Source organism: Arvicanthis niloticus, chromosome 20 (assembly GCF_011762505.2).
Source record: "Arvicanthis niloticus isolate mArvNil1 chromosome 20, mArvNil1.pat.X, whole genome shotgun sequence".
NCBI classification, from domain to species: Eukaryota; Metazoa; Chordata; class Mammalia; order Rodentia; family Muridae; genus Arvicanthis; species Arvicanthis niloticus.
Genome location: NC_047677.1, coordinates 24102209 through 24127948, shown reverse-complemented (window position 1 = coordinate 24127948; position 25740 = coordinate 24102209). Strand labels below are relative to the sequence as shown.

Sequence of the window (25740 nt, the reverse complement as noted above, 5' to 3'; positions counted from 1 at the left end):
CTTATTGATTGCTGCCTAAAAGTTTATCATCATTTTGGTCACTGTGAGGTTACAGCAACTAATTTAGAAAGAATGGCACCAAATAGTAAACTTCCTGGCCCATGAATAAGTGTGTCTAAATGTATCTACCTATTTGACCTTCAGCTTCTCAACTTAATTTTAGTTTTTAGTGTACAATCTATATTATTTTATGTATTTGTCTCCCACATGTTTGTAGACAGTTCACATGTTTATTCTAGAAGAGTTTCCACTGAATGCGTGGTATAACTGCCAAGGAAAACCATCTGTGCCTATAATTTTCCTAAAGGACAATTTAGCAACTGCACATTCGACTTCCACACAGACAGAGAAACATCTACGGTAAGAGATGAGGTGTTTCTATCATTGAAATTATATGCCGTTTCCTCGGAAGTGTTAACATGTTGCTTTACTCTGTCCAGAACACTCCTTCACTTCTTTTTGACTCCTGATCACCTCAACTCTGCTGGCTGTAGTCAGCACCTTCTCTTTCTTTCTTCAGTTTCGCTAGAGACCTATCAGTCTATTAGCTCTCTCAATGAAAAAGTTTTGGCCTTCACTGATTTTTCTCCATTACTTTTTGTATTTCCAGATTCCTTCTGCTGATTATAACCTTAACATTTATTTTTTATTTGCTTTACTGCCCTGCCCTTGGTCTTAAAGGAATTTGGTGCCTTGAAATAGCATGTTCCGCCACATTCCACAAACTTTGTAATGTTCTGATTTCATTTCTTTTCATCTTCTGTGATCTATGGGTTACAAAGAAGTACTTTACTTTTCAAACACTTGAAGGTTTTCTGAGTATCAACTGAAATCCTTAAAGTTTGTTTTATGACCTATGACCAGTGTCCTAACTGTGAGCATTTAGAGTGTTTTCTTCTGATGTTCTATTTCTATAAACAGATCAAGTTGGTTGATAGCATTGCTCAAACCCACTTTACTTTTTAAAAAGATTTATTTTTAAAATTACTTTAATTATTTTGTGTGAATGGATATTTTGCCTTCATGTATGTCTGTCTGCCACAGTGCATTGCCCAAGGAAGCCAGAAAGGGGCACTGAATGCTCTGGGACTAGACTTATAGAGTGAGCTTCCATGTAGGTGCTGGGCCTCAAATCTGGGTCCTCTCAGAGCTCTAACTGCTGAGCCACTGCTCTTTCCCCATGGTTCTCAATCTTCCTAACGCTGCGACGCTTTAATGCAGCTCCTCATGTGGTGACACAACCCCCAACCATACAATTATTTCATTGCTACTTCATAACTGTAATCTTGCTGCTGTTGTGAATCATAGTGTAAATATCTGTCTGATATGCAGAATAAATGATATGTGACTTCCCCCAAAGGGGTCACAATCCACAGATTGAGATCTGCAATAGTCCCTTATTTTTGCTGAAGTGTGTGGCTATGTGCCCATAAGTGCAGTGTCTACAGAGGCCAGAAGAGGGCGTCATGCCTCCTGGAACTAGAGTTAAAATCAGTTGACAGGCATTCAGTATGGGTTCTGGGAAGCAAACTCCTGGTTTGACAAGAGCAATATGCACTTTCTCCAGCCTCTAAATCCTTACTCTCTACTAATATTTTATTAGCTACTTAGCAATGTTGTCTTAACTGGCCATACTTGTGAACTTATGGTTTCTTCTTGCAGTTCTGTCAAGTTTTGCTGTTTCTAGGTACATAAGAGATCATGAGGTTCTCTTGATAGACTGACTACTTAATTACTATGAGATAGTCTGCTTTATCTCCAGAAATTCTGTCCTCCAAAACTTGTCGTATCTAGTATTAATGTTGTGTCTTATCTTTTTCTTTTGTTTTGAGACAGGATCTTACTGTGTAGCCCTTGGCTGACCTGCAACTTGCTATATAGATCAGGCTGGTCTCAAAACTCAAACAATTCACTTGCCTCTGCCTCCCAAATGCTGGGATTAAAGATGTGCACAACCATGTCCAGCTACTGTGTTGTTTCTCCTTTCTTAGTGCTTCACTTACTTAGTTTATTTGTATATAAAATGTGTTTCTTATAAGAAGAATATAGTTATATTATTCAATCAGACAAGTTTTATTTTTTAATTATGGTATTTGATCTCTTTGGCATGTTTCCTACACTTCTCCTTTACTGATTTTTTTTAGATTTTTAAAAAATAAAACTCCTATAATTTCCTCTATTACTTTCCAATATTCACACAGCAGCATGTTCAATACTGTACTGTTAAATGTACTACACAAGAGGTGGGACAAAGAGCATCTTATTCAGTTTTATTTTTCCACACCAAATGAATAGACCTTATTGAATGTTTGACGTTTTCAGAGTTTAACAAGAATGGATGCCGTGGGCTGGCAAGAGGGTTCAGTAAGTAAGGTGCTTGCCACCAAACCTGATAGCCTGAGTTTGATCTGCAGAATACATATGCTGAGAGGAGAAAAACTAATTCCCACAGACTGTCTTCTGACCTCCACATGTGTGACAGGCATACCCCCGATAAATAAATAATTTTAAAAATGTAATAAAAATAAATTTTAAAAACCATTACATTTCATTAGATGATGTTGTGATATTTGTTAACATATGACTCTGAATACTCTCCTTGATTGACAGAGTGGTTTTGAGTTCCTCATCTTGACCTTACTTACCTCTGGAGAATATACATGGTTTGTTTTAGTTGATTTTGTTTTTGTTTTTGTTTTGGTTTGGTTTGGTTTTTTGAGACAAGAGTTTTTCTGTGTAACAGCTCTTGCTGTCCTGGAAATCTCTCTGTAGACTCAGCTGGCCTGAACTCATGGAGATCCACCAGCCTCGATCTCCAGAGTTCTGGGATTAAAGGTGTGAACCACCACTGCCTGGCAAACATACATGTTTTTATGTGTGACTATGAACTGCCTGCTAAAATATGTGCATATGTGCAAGAAAGTTTCCAAGATAGGTCTGTGGTGAATTTTACTTCGGGCTAATAGTGTCTTTTCATGAGAGATCTTTCAAAGTTATCAGCAGTTTACTACTACAAATTTGAGAATTATTACCATGAAGTAACCAAATCATAAACTAGAATTAGAATTTTGGTTTCAAGTGATTTAGCAGAATACACTGCAAAGGAAGCAGTCAAACCACTGTCACACCCAGGGAGAAAACTCACTGCTCTGATTGCAATAAATCAGCACACAGGGAGAGACAGAAGGGTGGTTTACTTTGCTGGCATTCCTCCCTTCTATAAAAAGTCTCTTTTGACACAAATCAGAAAGAGATAACTGGTTATAGTGACATTACAAATAGGCATTAACTATGTCTGACTCTGGCTATAGTGATGCGCTTGATCATGCACTGCCTTAGTTACTCTTGTGCACGTGCTAAGCACTGAGTGAGCCACACACAATGAGTCCGCCTAGTGAATCCACAGCTGTGCAAGGCTGCTATTTCTTTAAGAGTCACGAACTGCTGTGCAGGCTCTGGAGCCATGTAGTCTCTCATGCCAAATAATCACCTGTGTTCTGGGGCAAAACAGCCTTACATGGCCCATAATGAATCAGTGTGGTTATGGGGGAAATTTTATTTACAAATCGGTATGAGCCTATAGGCAATAGTTTCCTATCCTGTTCTCTACTGGAAACAAAACAATTTCAACTTGTGTGACAAATACAAAGGTAGCAATGGACACATGAAAATATGATTTAAGAAAACCAGCAAAAGCAGGGCATGGCAGCACATGCCATTAGTCCCAGCACTCGGGAAGCAGGGGAGAGGATCTCCCTGAGTGCTGTTGGGACCTAGGTAAACTATCACCTAGATAGAATGTTAAGGCCTGGGTAAAATGTTAAGGCCTAGGTAATTGTTACCTGGCTATCCTGCCATTACAAGGAAACTTTCTCATGTTTCTGCTGCTACTAGGATACCTTCTAATGCCAAGTTTGATTACATATGTTCTGTGCCCTTGGAAACCAATCATGATAGAAGTCAGTAGAACTGTTTTGTATACTTACCCGTAAAAAGCTTAGACCCAAGCTAACCATCCAACAGAACCTCCTGCATCTATGTATAAGCTTTATGGTATTTGCCTTTATAAGATGTCTCTGGGATGGATCCCAACATAAGAGAGAAACACCCAAACCAATATAAGAAACTATTTGGAATAAGGTTTCCATTTTGTGTAATCGTCCAGTAAAGTTTAAGTTTCCAAGACCTCTCTGGGAACTGACATCCTACTTGGCAGAAAGAGACATGTACATGGGTAACTGATATCCTGGTTGGCAAATTAACACATAAATGTTAGACAAGTTAAGTCTCCTGCCACCGTTGAATATCCCAACCAATAGGAGCAGGATAAGTCTACGACAGAGACACGTTCCTAAGGAAATCCCCCATCCCTAAATCCTCATTGGGGAAATAACTTGAAACAGATGTTTGTGGATTTTTGGGCTTAAAAACCTGTGGGATCTTAACTCAGGGTCATGGTTCAGTTCCCAAGTCTGGACCATGGCCCTGGTCAACCAGTCCTGGGGCATGTGCTCAATAAATTATCCCTGTCTGAGTGAGACTGGTTTTCTTGTGGCTTGTGAGGCAATTCCTGAACCCCAACAAGTTTGAAACAAGCCTGTTTTATATAATGACTTGCCAAAATAGCCAGAGCTATACATTGAGAGACCTTCTCTCAAAACAACACCAAATCAACAAAGGCTCTGAAAGAAAATAGCAATCTGAAGACTATCTAAAGAGTTCCTTTTCTTTTTTTCCTTATGTTTTTCTTTTTATTTTTTTGAACCCTGGCTGTCCTGGTATTCTCTCTATAGACCAGGCTGACCTCCAACTCACAGAGATCTGTCTCTGCCTCTCTGCGCCTCTGCCTCTCTGCACCCCTCCCTGCCCCCTGCGCCCCTCCCTGCCCCCTACCCCCTGCCCCCTGCCCCCTGTGCCCCTCCCTGGCCCCTGCCCCCTGCCCCCCCGCCCCCTGCCCCCTGAGTGCTGGGATTAAAAGCATGCCTCACACCATCTGGCTGACTTTATTTTCTTAAATTCAGCAATTACAAGTAATTGTTTTCAGAATGTGTCACTATTACAAAATAACTCAATCTCATTCTGAAAATGTTGAACAGAGTTTATAATAAAAGAAATGCTTTCATACATAACATTTGCTCATAACTTTACTCAGTGAATGATCAAGCTTACCTTGAGTGACTGTCTTGAGGACAATTAAGGTTGATAAGAATCTCAGTGACAAGCTGGAGCTCTTGAAGAACATTGCTGTCTTTGCTTTGTTCTCTACAGAATGCTCTAAAGAATTATCCTGAGTTCCTTTCATTGTAACTCCTTTAAATATGTCTTCTCCCAATCTCCTCAAAGTTGACGTCATAGTTGAATGCTATTAAAAATATATGCAATCATCTATTTTAAATAGTTTGAACAAATGTATGCACTAAAGCAAACATTAATGAAAAATAGAATTGAAAATAAGCAAAATTACAACTATATAATTAAAACTATAATTATAAAATTAAATAAAACAAAATTAAAACTATATAATTAACTTTTAAAAACCAAGTATGGACTTCTCTTCTTGAAATGTTTTCTGAAGAAATTATGATCAGGTTAAATCTGGTATAATGAAATATCAAAAAGGGGGAGTTGGAGTTGTCTGCAGTCTTCTGTGATCACCACTTTCTCTCTTGGGAGCCAGGCCATTCCAAGGTTTTCTTAGAGGACCAGATGAAAGGGTAGAGTCAGCAGGAAGCTCGGCAAGTGCCCCTTTGCCCTTTTTGCCCTTTGCCCTTTGCCCCTTTTGCCTCTTTTGCCCCTTTTGCCCCTTTTTTGCCCCTTTTGCCCCTTTTACCCCTTTTGCCCCAGACCAGAGCTTGCAAAGTCTGTCCTGGGCAAGGACACAGAAGGTTTTGCTTGTCAAACAACTGACTTCATGTTTTCAGATCAGTCTCACTTATAGATACCCCCACTGACTCTGAAAACATAGTAATTACAAAAGAAGAAAATATTGTGTCAGAATCATGGAAAGTTTTCATGGAATAAATTGCAACAAGAAAATGAACAAAACAGAAACAATGGTATTGTTATTCTACAATGGTAGAATAACATGGAATCTGGTGGTCTCCACAGACTTTTTATGACACAAACATGAGAAAACCACTTCAAAGTACTAGAAATGAGACTGCGTACGCTAGACTTAGAAATAACTTAAAGGTTTCCGTGTTGTGACTTAATTCTTCTGGCCCTTGTCACTGATTTTCATAATTTTCTACATCTTCATGAGGATTTGTAAACTGATTCTAAGCTCAGCACTGATCCTGCAATGTGAACAGCACATGTCAAATACATACACCAAAAACTAGGAACAAACAAATATTCTGACTTTTGGGGATTTGGGGGATACCAAGTGATTGGGCAGTGTTTGGCATTAACAGTGTGATCTGACTTAAATGTACTGTAAGAAAGATTTTAGTATCCCTGAGGAAAGTATATAATTTTTGTAACATTCAGAATGTTTCTATTCTTAAAAGTCTGAAACAATTAAAACTTGCACCATTCAAAAAAATTTAAAGAAAATGATTACAATAAAATGAAAATTACATAATGGAAGCAGGGTCAATATTCAAGAAGATGTAATAATCCTGAGTGTATATCCACCAGCCAGCAATGCTGTAAGATGTGGAACAGGCTGGAGAGTTGGCAAGGTGCTAAGAGCATCTCCTGTTCTTGCATAGGACCCAGTTTTGGTTTCCAGCACAGCGTGGCAGTTCACAACTCTAACTTCAACTCCTGCGAATCAGAGGCCCTCTTCTGACATCTGCATAAGTACTGCATACATGTGGTGGTACACGTGCAGACAAAATAGACATGCACATAATCTGATTGTTTGGTTGGTTGGTTTTTTTGAGACAGGGTTTCTCTGTGTAGCCCCAGCCAAACTGGAACTTGCTGTGTAGACTAGACTGGCTTCAAACTCAGAGATCCACATGCCTCTGCTTCCTGAGTGCTGGATTAAAGGCATGTGCCAACACCACCCAGCTCACATGAAAAAAAATAATTAAATAATTATTTAGTGTGAGAGAAAATAGGTAGTCCAAGAGAAACCCAAATGCACAGGCTGTGACCTAACTCCAGCACTCTCCTCTATTGACAGGAGAACTAAAGTATCAGTGAGGATGTAAATACCACCAGTTAACATTTATAAAACACTCTACAACAGAAGAGTAATAACTTCAACAATACAGACACACAGCAAAACAAAACAAAAAGATCTACAGTGAACTTCTAAGTAACACATACAACCGAGAAGAAGTCCTAAGGGAGAGATGGCACGGCAGACATGAGTGTTCGCTGCTCTTGCAGATGACTGGAGTTCACATCCCAGCACCCAGGCCAGGCAGCTCACAATTTCTAACTCCAGATCTAAGAGATCTTACACCCTCTTCTGGTACAAACCCATACAGACACATACACATACATACACATAAATAAAAATAAAATAAGTATTTTTAAAAATGTAAATGAAAATGTGACTATCAAAATATGTAGGATAAGGGAGATGCCTCAGGTGGCTAAGTAGCTGCTGTACAAACAAGCATGAAACCTGAATGGTGAGGGGAAGGAGGCGAGAGGAAGGGAGGGAGGGAGGGAGGGGAGGAAGGAAGGAGGAAGGAAGAGGAAGGAGGAGAGTAGAAGGAGGGGGAAGGGGAAAAGGAAGGAAAAGAGGAGCTGGCATGGTAACATACACTGTAATCCCAGAATTAACTGTGTAAGCACAAGGATCTGGGGCTGGGGAGCTAGTTCAGCAGGGAAAGGCCCCTGCTGCCTAACCTGCCAACCTAACTTTAGTCTTTGAGACCCACATGGTAGAATTTGTCCCCTGACCTCAAGGGTCTATGGGTACATACTGCATGTGCATGGTGCGTGCACACATGCACACACACACATGTGCGCGCGCACAAACAATTTGAGAAATGTAATGAAAATTCAATTCATAATTTAAAACTTTCCCCCAAAATATCTCAGGCCTAGATGGATAGCTTAGTGCTTAAGAACACTTACTGGTCCTGCAGAAGACCTGGGTTCAGTTCCCAGAACTCACATAATTCACAGCCCTCTGTAATTCCAGTTCCAGATTAACCAGTGCTCTTGTTTTTGCCTCTGTGGACACTGCATGTACATGGTACATTTACATACATGTAGGCAAACATGCTATCACCATAAACATAGAAACTACAAAGTTTAACAGATAAAAATCACTTAAAAACTTAAATAGTTGAAGATCTGAAGGAGCATACACATGAATGTCATGCAAAAATTATGCAATACTAATGCACGGACATGATGTTGTGCGAGAGAAGATGGTTACATTCCTATGCTGAAAAGATGAGCACATGGAATTGGTCAACAAGCTGAATACAGTTCCTATGAGAACCTTAGGACAATGTTGTACAGAGAAAATTGATCTCAAACAGAAAAAGGACAGAGTACACACACACGTGCTATTTCTCTGTCTGTGAAACATAACCGAGAGAACTGATGGTAACTCAAGTCTGCCGGAAGACAGATTCCAGTGAGTCAGTACCTGTGCGCTGGCATCCAGCTGCCTCAGACACCAATAGATGAACCTCACAAAAGGCTGGTGCAGTTTGGCGTTTACCAGCGGCATCCACTGGAGTTGCTCTGTCATCATAGGCAAAAGCTGCAGTGGGGACAGAAGCACAGCCTACTTAGAGATCTGAAACTCACTGCCACCATGTCCCAAACATGAGCAGAACAACTTTAGAACTGGTCTATGGAAGTCAGTTGAAATTTGGATAATGCATTGAGTATACAATTCATTTGGGGTAGGGAGCTGACATATTTAAAAAATATTAGGTCTTCTGGACTATTTAAGGTCATTATTTAGATATTTTAAATTTCTCTCAAAAAGATTTTATGGCTTTCATATTGTCTGTTTTATATAAAAATTACTACATTGCTACTTACTTATGTATCTATTCTTGCATATGGCCTATGTGAGCTTTCATTCCATTCAGGATTCCCTTTAGCACCTCCAGCCAGACAGCGGTTAGGGAACCCCCTCAGCTTTTGTTTATCTGTGCCTTTGTTTCTCCATTTTTGAAAGTTACACTGGACAAGAGCGCATCTGACAGTTTTTACTTTCAGTACTTTGTGCCACCCCCAGTGGCTCACAAGGATCTGCTGCAAGAGCTGCTAACATGTTCACAGAGGGTTGTTTGTTTGTTTGTTTGTTTGTCTGTGGCAACTTGTTTTTCTCTGGGGGCTTTCAAGATCTTTTTGTCTTTGACTTTTGAACATGTAATAATGTATCTTGGGGTTAATCTCTTTGGAGCTTATCTTAGGAGTTCCTTTGGCTTCTTAGATTTCTGTGTCTATTTCCTTGATAAAAACATTTGGGCTGTGCTTGTCCACTATCCTACCAAACAAGCTCGCCTCCTCTCTTCCTCCCCAGGCTTCTAATACATGCAGTTAATAACGCGATCGATGCTGGCAGGCACTGCCCTGTGAGTCCATCTCTCGACACTTACGTACTCTCACTTTTGTGGCGTACTTAGCAGATCCCACTTCATGTTGTACTACTTTGTTGCTATTACTGTTGTTTTTCTCAAGTTCTGTAAAAATATCTCACCCATCTGTTTTTAATCCCAAAAGAAAATCAGTCTTATAAAGTATGTCCAGTCTTGTCATAACAAATGTATTAGATCTACTCTAAATATTGAACATATCAATATTTATGACCCTTAAGTGATCATGGGTCCTAAGTGTGATTAAACACACACACAACAAAATGTCTCAAAAGGTCCCATGGGTCATGTCTAAAAACACTGTTTTTCAAAACTATCTCAGCAATCCTACTGTCTTAGAATAAATACAGTATCAACCTGCCTTGGTCACCCTTAACTGTTAACTTGGCATCACCTAGAGTCAATTAATGATGAATATCATTTACTCAAAATCTACAATATACTTAATAATCATGAAATTATTGTTAAAAAACAAAGTCTGTGCTTTCTTCAAAGTTTTTATATTTAAGTGTCAATCTCTAAAGACCTTTCATACTTGTTATAAATCATGAGCACTGATTCCTTTGATATTTCCTTTTGATAATGAGAACCACTGAAAGCAGAACCTCCAAACAGATCTAACAAAATAGAATTATCCCAATAGGTCTCAATGTAGAAGAACTATTCACACCACTGAATAGACAACCATTTTCTGACACTTTTGGGCATATTATTAAGTCATGTCTCTACTTAAAAAAAACAATTCCCATTATATTAAGAAAACTACAAATACAGTGGAAGTGGAAGTACCTGTTTAGGCCCCGGGTTTAATCCCCACACCCAAAATAAAAACAATAATATAAAAATAAAAATAAAAATAAAAATGTAAGTACAGGGGCTAGAGAGATGGCTCAGTGGTTAAGAGTAGTTTCTGCTCTTAGAGAAGACCAGGGTTTAGTACCCCACAGAGGCACACAACACTCTAGCTCCAGTTCCAAAGGACCCATCACCCTCTTCTAGTTTTTCAATTAGCGCCTGCATTCGGTACACATACATGAATGTAGGCAAAACATCCATACACATAAAATAAACCTTTTAAATTTAGTATGAATTAATATTGAGGTTTGAAATGAATCATGTTAAAAAACTGTTGGTATAGACAATTTTCAGGCCAAACTGCATCTAGTCCAGATATAGAAGCACACGTTTATAATCCCAGAACCTTGGAGACAGTGATGAGAGAATCCTAGGTTTAACACCATCCTCAAGTAGCCAGTGAGTTTAAGGACAGCCTAGGCTGTGTATCTAAACCTTATCTCACAAAACAAAAATACTGTCAACATTTCCCACTTATAAACATGTCAGAAGTTGGGACTGGGGCGATGGCTCAGTGGTTAAAAGTGCTTGTTGCTCTTGCAGAGCACTGGGGTTCAGTTCCCAGATGGTTTACAGCCATCTGTAACTAGTCCTAGAGGATCCAAAGCAGGCCTTTGAACTCTCAGGCATCATACATGCATGTGGTACACATACATACATGCAGGCAAAACACTCACATAAAATATATGAATCTCATTTAAAACATAAGAATCGTGGCCAGTGGGATGACTTGGTGGGAAAAGGTGCTTGCCACCAAGCCTGGGGACCTGAGTTCCACTCATGCAAGCCACACAGTGGAAGGAGAACTCATTCCAGAAAGTTGTCCTGTGACCTCCATACATGTGTGGTGGCGTACACGTGTTCCCAGATACACTTAATTAAATAAATACATGTAATTTTTAAAACTACAATAAAATGAATAAATAAAAATGCCAGAAGCATTCCCTTAATCATCGTGTATTTCAAATTAACAAAACAAAGAACTAAAACCTTAGGGGCTGCTGACATGGCTCAGAGGTTAAAAGCACCTACTGCTTTTACAAAGGACCCAGATTAGGATGGAAGCAGTAACAGCTCACAACCTTCTGTAAGTCCAGTTCCAGGATCCAACACCGACTCTGGCCTCCACAGGCACCAGACCACATGTGGCCCTTACATGTACACAAGCAGAACACTTACACGGATAAAATAAAAATAAGTCAATCTTAAAAACCAACCTTTATGCATTTCTCTTGAATGTCATTTCTCTGGGAAGGCTTGACTGGTGGCTTTTCTCCGTCTACACCAGGTTCCTCAGGCTCCACTTTGCTAAGATGGCAGTCTGATATCCAATCCATGAAAACAGTTAACAGCTCATACACTTGTCCATTGAGTGCTACCTGGCAATCAAACAGTAAATCAAACGTGTACTTCAGTTGAAAACCCCGTAAAAACTAAAAAGAAAACCTTACTCAGTGGCTATAGAATAATTTACCTAAAGTACGTTTAGACAAGTATTTAGGTGTTTACCTAAGCAAAATTAAATCCCAAATGAGATATTGTTAATTAATATTAAAACATTAAATGCATGCTTAGATAAGCAGTAAATTCATCACAATAAGAAAAATAAAAGTAGACCTTATTTCTATAATAAAGAATTTTCAGTGGTTATATATACTGGTCCTAGACTATAATCCCATCCCAGCACCAGAGGAGCTGAAGCAAGAAGACAATGAGTTTAAGGCCAAACTGGGTTACACAGTGAGATCCTGTCTCCAAACCAACAAAATTATTTTTTAAATAACTGTCATTAAAATTATTTAAGCTTGATAACACAAAACTGTAACAACTGGCTTTAATTTAGCAGCATGGATTACCTGTCCAGAAAAGCCTAACAACACAGACTTAACGATTCCCAAACTAAATAATTTCATTGTGGGATTTCATATTTTCTTCCCACAAAACTTTTACTTTCTTTGTAAAAATAACTTGCTATAAACATGATGTGTAATTTTTTCCTGGAAATTTTATTCTCTGGGAGCCTACTGAAACAGGAGAGAAAAAGAGTATGGCAGAAGTCTGGGGCTATAACTCAACTGTAGAACATTTGCCTAGCATTTGTGAGACCTATGCTTGGTCCCACAAAAAAATAAAAACTACATTAAAACCCAAAAAAATAAAAACCTATTAAAACATTATATACACACACATACATACATACATACATACATACATACACATCCTATCAGTTTTGTTGCTTTAGAGAACCCTGTCTCAGTTTACAGACAAAGTTCAAGGTTTGCCTAGGCTATATGAGATCCTACCTCAAAAAACAAAAACAAAAAACCCAGAATCCTTCCTACCATATCCCAGGGACATACACAGATCTTATTCCAAGAACTGTTTCAGAGTCAGCTAACAAAATGGTCTGCCCTACCTTTGGCTATTTTTATGTAACAACTGTCAACTGAGAGCCTCAGCTTTACATAGAAACTTGCTGACCAGAGCTTACAGCACTCCTACAAGCAACAAAAGTTCCAATAAACTTTGTTTCAGAATAACTTTATAGATGTAATGTCCTAATAAAATTCCCAAACTTTTCTTCAATCTCCAGTTATACTAGTTCCTGTCATGCTGGGGATTTGTTCTAATGCTTTGAAATAATCTCGCCCCCAAAATCGGAAATCTGCATGTCCAAATGCTGAAGGTCCTTGTCCCCAATTGGTTTCTGATCAATCGATAAAAAGCCAACAGCCAATGGCTGGACAGCCAATGGCTGGACAGCCAATAGACTGAGGCAGGACCTTTAGATGTGCACAGGCTAACAGATTGATGTTCTTTATCCTATTCAAATTACTGGAAGGAGGTTTAGAATTTAAGGGTAAGGAGCCATCTTCAGTGTCATGTCAAATACCATTGGATTCATGTTAGTTCTACAATTTACAGTGGTAGTCATTATAATTAGGAAGAAGTTTAATGACACATGCACTGTATTTGGCATAATTCTAACACTTCTCAGGATGTTTTAACAATACATAGGGTGCTTATAAATTTCAAAAATGCTGCTTTGCTGAGCGTTGATGCAGTAGATACTGCAGATAAAATTACCCGTGGCCTGAGGTTAGTATTTCTATTTTGGTCAAGCTTCAAGAATGAATATATAGCTGGGCAGTGGTGGCGCACGCCTTTAATCCCAGCATTTGGGAGGCAGAGGCAGGTGGATTTCTGAGTTCGAGGCCAGCCTGGTCTACAGAGTGAGTTCCAGGATAGCCAGGACTACACAGAGAAACCCTGTCTCAAAAAACAAAAAACAAACAAAACAAAAAAAGAATGGCATATATAGCTTGATCATGCTAGCCCTTTTTGTCCTGGGAATACTTTTATTCCTGCCCATTGTGTTAAAGCTTTTTTTCAACAACATCAACATGTTGGCACTGAAAATGGACCCCCCGAACAGAGTTATTAAATTAACAGGCTGGCAAACCAAGGACAGGTAAGATTCAGCACAGAGCCTTACCAACCTAAGACAAAAGTGCATTGTTTTTGATAATGCATATACCATAATGAGTAAGAAAGGCATTCTTGTCAGAATGACCTAAGACAGGCTCAGTCTTGTTAATTAAATAAAAAAGGGGGAGAGGCGAAAAGCCTTTGGGGCTGCTTGGCAAGAATCTGACATGGGCAAAGGACAAGGAAATGGGGCTGCTTGGCAGAAATATGACATTGTCCAAGGACAAGAAAATGGGCTTCAGGCAGGAATCTGACATTAGGCTAGAACAAAGAAGTAATTTCAGGTAGGAATCTAAATGTTAGGCTACCACAAAGAAGCACATTGTTCCATTCTCAGGCAGGAATCTAAATCTTAGGCTAGAACAAAGAAGTAATTTCAGACAGGAATCTAAATTTTAGGCTAGAACAAGAAAGTAGGCTTCAGACATGAAAATGACCTTGGGCTAGGACAGGGAAGTAGGCTCAGATACTTTGGTCATTCTGATAAGCCCTTAGAAACAGTGATCATGGGAGTGTTCACGTAATTGGGTTTAATGCCTTGCTTTTTCGTTGACTACTTGTGTTTATTGTATTGCTTGTTCCTTGACTATTTGCATCTATTGTATTGCTAGACCCTCAACCTAGATCTGACCTGATTCATGTAATCAGAATGGTATAAAAGTATAAAGGAGGGGGGATAGGATAGGGGGCCCTAAGGGGGGGAAATGGGGAAAGGGGATGACATCTGTATTGTAAATAAATAAAATATCTAATAAAAAAGAGCAAAAAGGAAAAAAAATTTTGCACTGGGAGAGAGAAAGGGGGGAATCACCATGATTTAAAGGGAGAAAAATCAGATTTAGAGCTGCAAAAGGAAAATCATCCGAAATGTAGGTGAGAAGAAATGTGGCCCCCAGAAAGGTTGCCCAGAAGTGGCTTGGGCAGCAAAGACTAGGAGGCCACCCAGGAGCCAGGGCAACAATAGAATTAAAGGGTGTTAAGCCGGAGAGAAATGTGTGCTAGCAACAGGGAGGACTAGAACTGCCCAGCCTTTGAGCTAATCAAGGTATATCAAAAATTAACTGGTGCAAGAGAGAGAGAGAGCGAGTGAGAGAGAGCATGTGCGAGCTAATACTTTTTACATAGTGTGGATTCATATGGTTGTTGTGATGATCATTCATTCTAGATCGCTCTTACACAATATTCATTGTTTAAGGGTCTCTCATCAAACTAAGAACTTACAAACATGCTGGTCTCCTTAGACATGTTTTAAAAACAAGAATAATTTTAATATATTTATTTACTTATGTATATATGACAGATACATGTGTGAGAGTGTGCTTGTGTAGAGGGAAGTCAGTTTGCTCCTTCTACAGTAGGTACTGGGAATCACTCAGGATGTCAGCCTCAATTGTCAAGAAGATTTGCCCACTGAGCCATCTTGCTGGCCTGCAAGAATAGTTTTAATCCTCATTTTTTTTCTTCAAATAGAAACTACTACTTTTAGATGAAATTAATCCTGAGTATACTTTTTTCTAATATTTATTTAAAAAAATATATATGTGTGTATGTGTGTGTGTGTGTGTGTGTGTGTGTGTTTCACCTGCATGTATATCTGCAAACCATGTGCGTGCAATGTCTGCAAGAGGCTAGAAGAAGGCATTGGATTCCCTGGAACTGAAGTTACAGACAGTTGTGAGGCACCACGTGGATGCTGAGAATTGAACCCAAGTCCTCTGAAAGAGTAGCTAGTGCTCTTTAACCATTTACCCATCTCTCCAAGCCAGTACCTGGCTATAAAATTTCCACCTTTTTCCAACTTACATAAAGAACTACAAAATGTATCAAAGTGATTAAAATCCATGATAAATACTACTACACAGGTATAATAAGGTTCAAACTTTGAAAAAAAGATTGCCAGATACTGGCAAGTTTGTTAAGTAAATAGAACTTTAATACAATGCTAGAATTATAAAATGCTACAATTGGAAAATAGACATTTTCAAAAATACACATCTACCTTATAACTCAAAAATTCTGGTTCTAGTAAGAATGAAAACATGTCCAAAAAGTTCTCATATGTGAATATCTATAGCACTTTTATTTGCAAAATATAAAAACTAGCTGGCCCCGAGCACTGAGCAGATCCCAGGCGGTAGCTCTGCCCCCAATCTCACAGAACCCAGAGGAAGCAGGCCTCCTAGGAGCTCTAACCCAGGCAGTATCTTAGGTAAGAAGACAGCAATACCTGCCCCATACAGGGACTAACTGGGACCCACTAGGACCCAGGAAGTCACTCCTGGCCCGAAGCACTGGTTCTTTCCTGTCTGCGCCTGAGCACTGAGCAGATCTTGGGCCCCAGCTCTAACCCCAGTAGTAACACCCACCCCACACAGTTCTGATACAACCAAGATAATAGGAAAGACAGGCTCCAGTCAGAGACAGGGCAGGTAGCACTAAGAAGATCCAGATGGTGAAAGGCAAATGCAAGAAAATAAGAATCAGCAACCCAGGGTACTTGGCATCATTAGAACCTAGTTCTCCCACACAAGAAAGTCCTGAATTCCCCATATCACTAGGAAAGCAAGGTTCAGATTTAAAATCACTTCTAATGATGATGATAAAAGACTTTAAGAAGGACATAAATAACACTCTAAAAGAATTTGAGGAGAACACAGGTAAACAGGTAGAAGCCCTTAAAGAGGAAACACAAAAATCCCTTAAAGAATTACAAGAGAACACAACCAAACAGGTGAAGGAATTGAACAAAACCATTCAGGACATAAAAATGGAAGTAGAAACAATAAAGAAATCACAAAGGGAGACTACCCTGGAGATAGAAAACATAGGAAAAAGATCAGGAGTCATAGACACAAGCATCACCAACAGAATATAAGAGATAAGAGAGAATCTCAGGTGCAGAAGATACCATAGAAAATATCAACACAACTGTCAAAGAAAATACAAAATGCAAAAAGTTCTTAACACAAAACATCCAGGAAATCCATGACACGATGAGAAGACCAAACCTAAGGATAATAGGTATAGATGAGAGTGAAGATTCCCAACTTAAAGGGCCAATAAGTATCTTCAACAAAATTATAGAAGAAAACTTCCCTAATCTAAAGAACGAGGTGCCCATAAACATTCAAGAAGCCTATAGAACGCCAAATAGACTAGACCAGAAAAGAAACCCCTCCCATCACATAATAATCAAAACACCAAGTGCACAAAACAAAGAAAGAATATTAAATGCAGTAAGGGAAAAAGGCCAAGTAACATATAAAGGCAGACCTATCAGAATTACACCAGACTTCTCACCAGATACTATAAAAGCTAGAAGATGCTGGACAGATGTCATACAGACCCTAAGAGAACACAAATGCCAGCCCAGGCTACTATACCCAGCAAAATTCTCAATTACCATAGATGGAGAAACCAAGATATTCCACGACAAAATCAAATTCACACAATATCTTTCCACAAACCCAGCATTACAAAGGATAATAGCAGGAAAGCTCCAATACAAGGAGGGAAATTATACCCCAGAAAAAGCAAGAAAGTAATCCTCCTCCAACAAATCCAAAAGAAGATAGCCACACAAAGAGAACTTCACCTCTAATAACAAAAATAACAGGAAGCAACAATCCCTGGTCCTTAATATCTCTTAACATCAATGGACTCAATTCCCCAATTAAAAGACATAGGCTAACAGACTGGATACATAAACAGGACCCAGCATTTTGCTGCATACAGAAAACCCACCTCAGTGACAATGACAGATTCTACCTTAGAGTAAAAGGATGGAAAACAATTTTTCAAGCAAATGGTCCTAAGAAACAAGCTGGAGTAGCCATTCTAAAATCTCCAGCCCGAGAACACAAAGGGGGTGGAGGGGACTCATGGCTCCACCTGTATAGGTAGTTAAGGGTGACCTTGCCAGGCATTAGTGGAAGTAGAGGGCCTGGTGCCTGAAAGTTTGGATTCCCTAGTGTTGGGGAATTTCGAGAGCAGGAAGGTGGGAATGGGAGGATGGTGGGAGCACACCCTCACAGAAACTCCCAGAATTATATGGATTAGACATGACAGAGGCAGGTCGCCAGAAGACTAGATTCCAGAATTCAAACAAAAAATTATCTTGATACTAAAATTTGTTTTGAGAATTGTATATTGCAGAATACACAGCCTTGGTGTATCTACTCATCAAGCAAGCTGAGCAAACCTGCTTGAACCTCTGATGTCCTGGAATTCCAGCTGGATGCAGTGAAGACACGGTGTCAGAGGCTTATCAATTTACTCTTCTCCCTGCCCCTTTTCTAATATCTCAATGCCCATAGTCAGCTTGAAGAAGTTAATGAAGAGTTGGTGCCCCTATTCTCTGGGCTTGGGGACTAAGGTGGTTAATATTGGGCTGTCTTTCTAGGGAAAAGTAGTGGTTTTGTTGGAACAGGGAGGATTATCTAGGATTTATTGCATAGCCATAACCTATTGGTAGAAATATATATAATTGTTATTAAAATAAAGTTATAATATCTTAAAGGGTACAAAATTTACTTTGATTTCAAATTTAAGGTTTTCATTGGTATGAGCGTCTTATTGATATAAAAGTGAGATGAATATTGATACTCTCATAGGCATTGTGCCTATATAACACATTTAGGAATACAAGGCTTAGACCCAGTCCTTCTTTAACTTTTCTAACTGATTTGAGATAGCCTGTGAGTTAAAGGCCTACAGCAAATTCATGGCTCTGAGTTTATTGTCAGGGTATTTTCTATATTTTAAGTAGAAATAGATGAGAGGAGTTAACAGACAACAGTCCAGATTGCCTTACATGGATAGTTGGTTTTCAAAGCATCAGAAGTCCACAGAATTGACGTTACAAACATTTCTGTATTAATGTTCATTTTGATTAGAGACCTATCTGCTCCTGACAGCTTCCTGTCATGGATTCTAAGAAGAAATTGAGCATCTTTGGAGTTACTCCAGTTGTGGTGAGACAGCCACTAGGCAAGAATTGCCTCTTTCCATCTACAGACAAATTACTGTCCAGAAAAGGACACACTTACAGAATAGTTGACTGATTATATCTGTCAAGAGAGAATAATCAGCCGTTAATTATTCTGCATCACTAGGTCTGTCAGATGATCCTGGGCCAGAAGGCTGAAGATCAGATGCTCCAATGTTTTTATAGTATAGGGACTGTCCAGGTGTTCAGCGGTCTCTATAAATTGGCTAAGTTTTAGAAGCTATGCTTTGTGCTTCCCATAATTTCAGTTAACTCAGTCATTCTGGATTTCTGATGGGGTTGAAGACTTATAGTCTCATAGCCAATCCGGGCTATTTACTTTGGGAGAAAAGATTTGAGAGGATGGTTTTCAGCTGACATTCATTCTAAAGCCCAGAAAAAAGCCAGGTTCAAAACTAAGTCTTTTAGTTAGTAGAGATGACAGAGGTTCTGGTTAGCCAACAAAATGATGGACTGGGTATTAGGTCTATCTTGTACCTTACTGACACAAATTGGTATAGTTATGCTCTAATTGTATTTTGAGAGAAAAGTTTTAGTTTAATCAATCAGCAATTAAAGAAAACACCACAGTCTTGCCTACAAGTAATCTGACAAGGGAAATCCCCCTATTAAGATTTCCTTTTCCCAGATGACTCTAATTTATGTAACACTAACAAAAAAAACCTAACAGGCCACCGAAACCACTCAAACTGTGAACTAAAATAAAAAAATCTGTTGTGCAAATCACAACACAGTCAGGGTGTGGTTTCTAATAAGAAAATAACTTTACTAACAACAAGTAACCTAGAAGGACCTGTGACACGTCACTGCCAGTAAGACAGTGCTGAATGCTATTTTGTTTCTGGGAAGAAAGGGGAAAAAATGTGTGTGTGTGTGTGTGTGTGTGTGTGTGTGTGTGTGTGTGTGTATGTATCTATTTTATACAGATAAGTCTCTATAAAATAATTAAAATAAATTCTTTCAAAACAAAATTATATTTTACTTAAATAGGAAGAAAAATGATCAAAAGTTTTAAGAAAATGTCTTCGCTATCCACTGGAGGGATTGTCATCACACCATACCTTGGGAGGTTTTGAAGTTGGTACCTTCTCTTGTTTTGAACTTTTCACTTCATGAGCAGCATGGGAATCTCCTTTCAGTCTCTGTACTGTCATAAATTCATACTTCCTCTGCAACAGCACATAGTTGGAAATTAAGGAGCAATCTTACAAAACACAAGCACATCATTTAAAAATGCAAGACAGGGGCTGGAGAGATGGTTCAACGGTTAAGATCACTGGCTGCTCTTCCAAAGGTCCTGAGTTCAATTCCCAGCAACCACAAAGTGGTTCACAACCATCTATAATGGGGTATGATGCCCTCTTCTGGTATGTCTGAAGACAGCTACAATGGACTCATATAAAATAAATAAATAAATCTTTTAAAAAAATGCAAGACAGGGCTGAACAGATATACAGCTGTTCCTCCAAAGGACCTTTAGTGCAATGTCCAGCACCACATAGTGGCTCACAGCCATCTGTAACTCCAGTTCCAGGAACTCCATCGCCCTCTTTGGCCTCCATGGGCATAGGACATGCACATGGTGTACACAGACATACATGCCACAAACACTCATATGCATAAAACAGTTCATTTAAAAATTATGACAAGGATTAGAAAGATGCCTCTACAATTAAGAAAAGGTACTGCCTTCCAGAGGACCGGACATTAGTTGGGTAGCTCACAGCTGCCTATAATTCCAGTCTCGGGGGCTCCAATGCCCTTTTTTGGCCTCTGTAGGCAACTGCACATACATAACATATGCTCACCCAAACACACACATATGCACTTAAAAAATTATAAAAACAAAAAGTCATAAGAGCAAAGCAAGCAACTTACCTGCAAGTTATCTAAACGAGCTTGGACCCTTTTGGCCTGAATCTCCATCTTCTTGTTTTCCTCACTTACTTCATTTAGCTAAGGAAGAGAAAAATTACATACTTCAACTATTTTGATACTATTTCTCAATGTACTGTCTAATCTTACCAGATATGTAAGCAAGCAGTGTAACAAATCAGCATTCCCCAATTCCCATTTCGTTCTAAAACAGTAACAGTATTTAGGAAACTTTACATCTTATGAAAAATTTTCAAAACTCTTATGATGGTTGGTGCTGACTATCAACAAGACAGAGTCTGTAACCATTCACAAGGCAGGTGCCCATCTATACAGAATTAAATTGGGTTAGCCTTCTGGCACGCCTCTGAGGGATTATCTTGATTAGGTGAAGTGAGGTTGGAAGACCTACTCTAAAACAGGGTGAAACTGAGAGCTTGGGTCCTAAGATTGCATAAAAAGAAAAAGTTGATCCATTTTCAAATTACTAAGTTTTTCTTATGCTTGCTTTAAAAATAAAAGAATGTACTTATGGGTGTTTTGATTGCATGCATCTCTGTGCATACGTGTATGCAGTACATGTGGAGGCCAGAAGAGGGAATCAGGTCCCCTAGAACTGGAGGTAGAGACAGTTGTGAGCTACTACCATGTGGGTGCTAGAAGCTGAACCCAGTCCTCTGGAAGAGCAGTCAGGCTTCATAACCACTAAGACATCTCTTCAGTCCCTGTGCTTGCTGCTAATCTAGTAAAGCTCTCTTATTTTTATTGTTTTCAAATTGCCAAATATATGCTAGATGAGAAAGAGGAAGCAAGAATTTAAATATTTATGTTTACAAGAATGTTATAATAAAGCTAACAGATTTATTGAATTCTTTCTAGCTAAAATGTTTTTTAAGACTGACTTAAATTTCTTAAATATAATCTTAACATCTAATACATATGGAATAGGTATACCTGTTTTCTTAAGTTATCATTCAGTTCTCTCAGGGTATCAAAGGAGGACTTCATTCTCTTGTTCTCTTTAGTCTTTTCTTTAAGAGCTTCCGTTAAGTGTTCAACTTCCTTACTGTGTTGCTAGAAGAGAGGGAAGTCTAATTGAAATAACAGCTAAGAATCTTGTATCAGTAGGGCCTAACATGCCCAAGGCCCCAAGTCAAATTCCCACCAAAAAAAAAAATGCTATTAAACATAAATTAATTAAAGCTGAAATTATTCCATCACAAAAACTCTAATCAATGTATTTAAGCATATATACATATATAAACCTTTCATAAATAAATCTGTGTATATGTATATGTGTATGTACATTCATGCGCACGCGCGCACACACACACACACTCACACACACACACAAGTAACTCTAACCAAGAAAGTGTAAGGCTTGAATAATAAATACTTAAGGCACAAAAGAAATAAATTAAAGAAGATATCAGAGTATAGAAAGACTTCCCATACTCATGAATCAGTAGGTTTTATATTGTGAAAATGAACATAATTTTCTTTTAAAGATGTATTTATTCGTTTTATGTATATGAGTGCTCTCTACATGGACACCCATGCACCAGAAGAGAACATCAAATCCCATTATAGATGGTCATGAGCCACCATGTAGGTGCTGGGAATTGAACTCAGGACCTCTGGAAGAGCAGCTGGTGCTCTTAACCACTGAGCCATCCTCCAGACCCAGCACCTGATTTCTTAACAAAAATATATAGTGGAAAAAAGGTAGTATCTTCAACAGATGTTGTTGGTCAAATTGTACAGCTGCATGTAGAAGAATGCAAATAGATCCACATCTTCCTGAACAAAACTCAAGTCTTAATGGATCACAGACCTCAAGATATAGCCAGATACCCTGAATCTGACAGAAGAGAAACTAGGGAATAATCTTGAACTCATAGGCACCAGAAAAGACTTCCTGAACAGAACAATAATAACACAGGCACTAAGAACAACAATTAATCAATGGGATCTCATAAAACTGCAAAGCTTTTATGAGCAAAAGACAAAGCAAAATATAACATCATTAGGACCAATTGGCAGGCTACAGAATGGGAAAATTAATAATTAATTAATTAATCATCTGATAGAGGGCCAATATTTTTTTAAACCAGACACCAAGAAAATAAATAACCCAATTAAAAATGGGGTACAGAACTAACAGTATTCTCAAAAGATGAAACACAAATGGCTGAGAAACAAAGTAATAATGTTTAACATTTTTCGTCATCAAGGAAATGCAAACAAAAACTACTCTGCGATTTCATCTTGCCAGAGTTAGATCAATAGAACTGATAGCTGGTTAGGATGTGGGGGAAGGGAAACAGTTACCCACTACTGGTAGGAGCACAAACTTGACAACAAATAAATAGCTAATGGAAATTTACATATTCCTGAGTATGTCTCAGCCTTAAAGAAAAATGAAATTCACAGGTAAATGGATAGGGCTAAAAAAATCATCTTGAGTGAGGTAACCCAGACCTAAAAAAAGATAAAAAAGATAAAAAGTACGTGTTCTCTTACACGTGGGTGTTAGCTTCTAAGCCTTGGACGGGCATGTTGCAATCTGTATAACTACAGAGGTTAAGGGACTAGGTGAAAAGAAAGGACTCCTAAGGAAGGAGAAACAGACAGCTACAAATCTCATTAAACACAGAGAAGCTGTGCTGGTGCCTAACTAGAGCCTGCAACCCTACTGACTACTGTTCGTGGTACCCAGCACACTACCAGTGGAGAAAGGTGAACAGGAATCCAGCTACAAACCCTTCAGTCCACAATGGTGAACTGCCTGTATACGCTGACTCAACAGTGGTGGGAGTAACCAACCACTATATGACTGAATTTAAGGTCTATACCAAGAGATGAAATTCATGCTCAACACTGCTCAGATGGCCAAAAAACAGGGACAAGAATGGCCATGGACCTAGAGGAAAACTAAAGGACCAAAGGACTGTAGTAAGAAAATGACTCCTAATGACATTCTGCTATGCTCACAGATCAGCCATCATTAGGGAACCTTGCTGCTGCAGGGGATAGGAACTAATGAGAGCCACAACTGGACAGTGTTCAGAGCGAGGGACCTTGGAACACCCTAAATAGGATGCCTATCATTTCTCTCCCCTTAGGGCCTGGGACACTAGGTGGAAGATGAGGCAGAAAGACTGTAAGAGCCGGTGGCGATGGAAAACAGGAAGGAAATAGTGCCTTGCAGACACAAGACTAATGCACATATGAACTTACAGTCTGTGGCAGAATGTACAAGGCCTTCCTGGTCCAAACCAGATGGGATCCCAATACAAGTCCAAATCTTTAACCCAGAAGCTATCTCCAACTGTCAACTGGTCTCAAAGAAAAATTGGTTTTCTCCAATGGAATCTCACTGGATATGCAAACCATACTTAAGGGCAGGCCCCAGGCTCAGTGATGGTCAACAGAAAATAAACTCAATGGTATTTTTAGAGTGGTTTGTTGGTCTTATGATGCTTTGTTTGTGCATTTTTTGTATATGTTTCCCATGCTTTTTCTTTGTTTTTTCTTTGTTTTCTTTTTTGTTTTTGTTTGCCTGTTTCCTAAAGAAAGAAGAAAAGACATGAAGTTGGATGGGTGGGGAGATATGAAGGATCTAGGAGATGAGGGAGGATAAGCTTTGATCAAAATATACTGTATGGAAAAATATTTCCAATAAAAAAGAAAGAAAATAATGTGAGTGAGTGAGTGAGTGTGTGTGTGTGTGTGTGTGTGTGTGTGTGTGCAAAGAGGAGGAAAAGAGGTGAAATAAGCAAATATGGCAAGATGGTAATAACAAAAAAGCTAAAAGAAAAAAAGAATTACTTTATAATCAAACACTGTAGAATTACCTCCTTTAAAATTTGAAATCTTGTCAGAACCTCTTCTTTAACACCTTTAATTTTGCTCAAGGCGGTTTCATGTCTGAAAAGCAGCTGTTCTCGTTCGGCTAAAAACTGTTCTCGTTTTTGAAGTTCTTCAGCGAATTTCTGCTGTGCTGTAGCTTCATACTACCAAAATACACAATTTAAGTGGTTTTTATTAATTAGTTGACAAATTCTGCAAATAATGTTTTAATCCACTGACACGGTTTTAATCAAAAGGTTTTGCCAAAGTAAGATGGTGTGGTCCCTTTTGGAACAGTCTGGTAGCTTCTCAAAAATGTTAAACATAATTAGCATCTGAGTCCAGCATTCCAAGAGAAATGAAAGCATATATTCATACAAAACTTAAACACAAATGTTTACAGAAACATCATGACAATAGCCTAAATTGTAAACAATCTATAACTAGTTAGTTTTAACTGTCAACTTGACACGACCTAGAATTACCTGGGAATAGTGTTTTAATAAGGAATTACGTAGATCAGGTTGACCTGTGAGTATGTCTATGGGGGACTGTCAAGCCCAGCCCATTGTGGGAAGTACCACTCTCTCAGTAGGGGGTCCTGAGCAATGTAAGACAGAACAAAATGCTAGACAAGTAATATATATTCATCTGCTCTTGACAGTGAGTATGATATAACTACCTGCTTTTAAGGTGTTGCTGCCTTGACTTCCCTGCTACTATGGTGTGGTGGTTTGAATATGCTTGGCCCATGGGAAGTGGCACTAGTAGGAGGTATGGTCTTTTTGAAGTAGGTGTAGCTTTGTTGGAGGAAGTGTGTCACTGTGTTGAAGGGAAGGTTTTAAGGTCACATGCTCAAGCTCTGCCCAGTGCTGAAGAGAATTTCCTCCTAGCCACCTGTTTCCTGGTTGCTTTTGGATCAGGATGTATAACTCTCAGCTCCTTTTCCAACACCAAGTCAGCCTGGATGATACCATGCTTCCCACCTTGATGATAATGGACTAAAACTCTGAACCTGTAAGCCAGCCCCAATTAAATGCTGTCCTTTAAAAGAGTTGCACCTCTTCACAGCAATAAAAACCCTAAGACAAAAGTTGGTACCAAGGACTAGGATACTGGTGTGATAGGGCCTGA

The 25740-nt window shown here is 38.9% G+C and overlaps 1 protein-coding gene across 1 annotated transcript in view; it reads right to left on the bottom strand.

Annotated features, from left to right (window-relative positions):
- Ccdc138 (coiled-coil domain containing 138) overlaps window positions 1-25740 on the bottom strand; it is a 64007-nt gene that overhangs the window by 20238 nt on the left and 18029 nt on the right. The window contains exons 7-13 of the mRNA XM_034524504.2: window positions 24612-24770; window positions 21709-21828; window positions 20758-20835; window positions 19941-20048; window positions 11600-11761; window positions 8564-8680; window positions 5170-5362 (exon numbers count right to left, since the gene is read on the bottom strand). Of these exons, the coding sequence (XP_034380395.1) occupies window positions 5170-5362; window positions 8564-8680; window positions 11600-11761; window positions 19941-20048; window positions 20758-20835; window positions 21709-21828; window positions 24612-24770 (937 nt within the window). The remainder of the gene's footprint in view (window positions 1-5169; window positions 5363-8563; window positions 8681-11599; window positions 11762-19940; window positions 20049-20757; window positions 20836-21708; window positions 21829-24611; window positions 24771-25740) is intronic.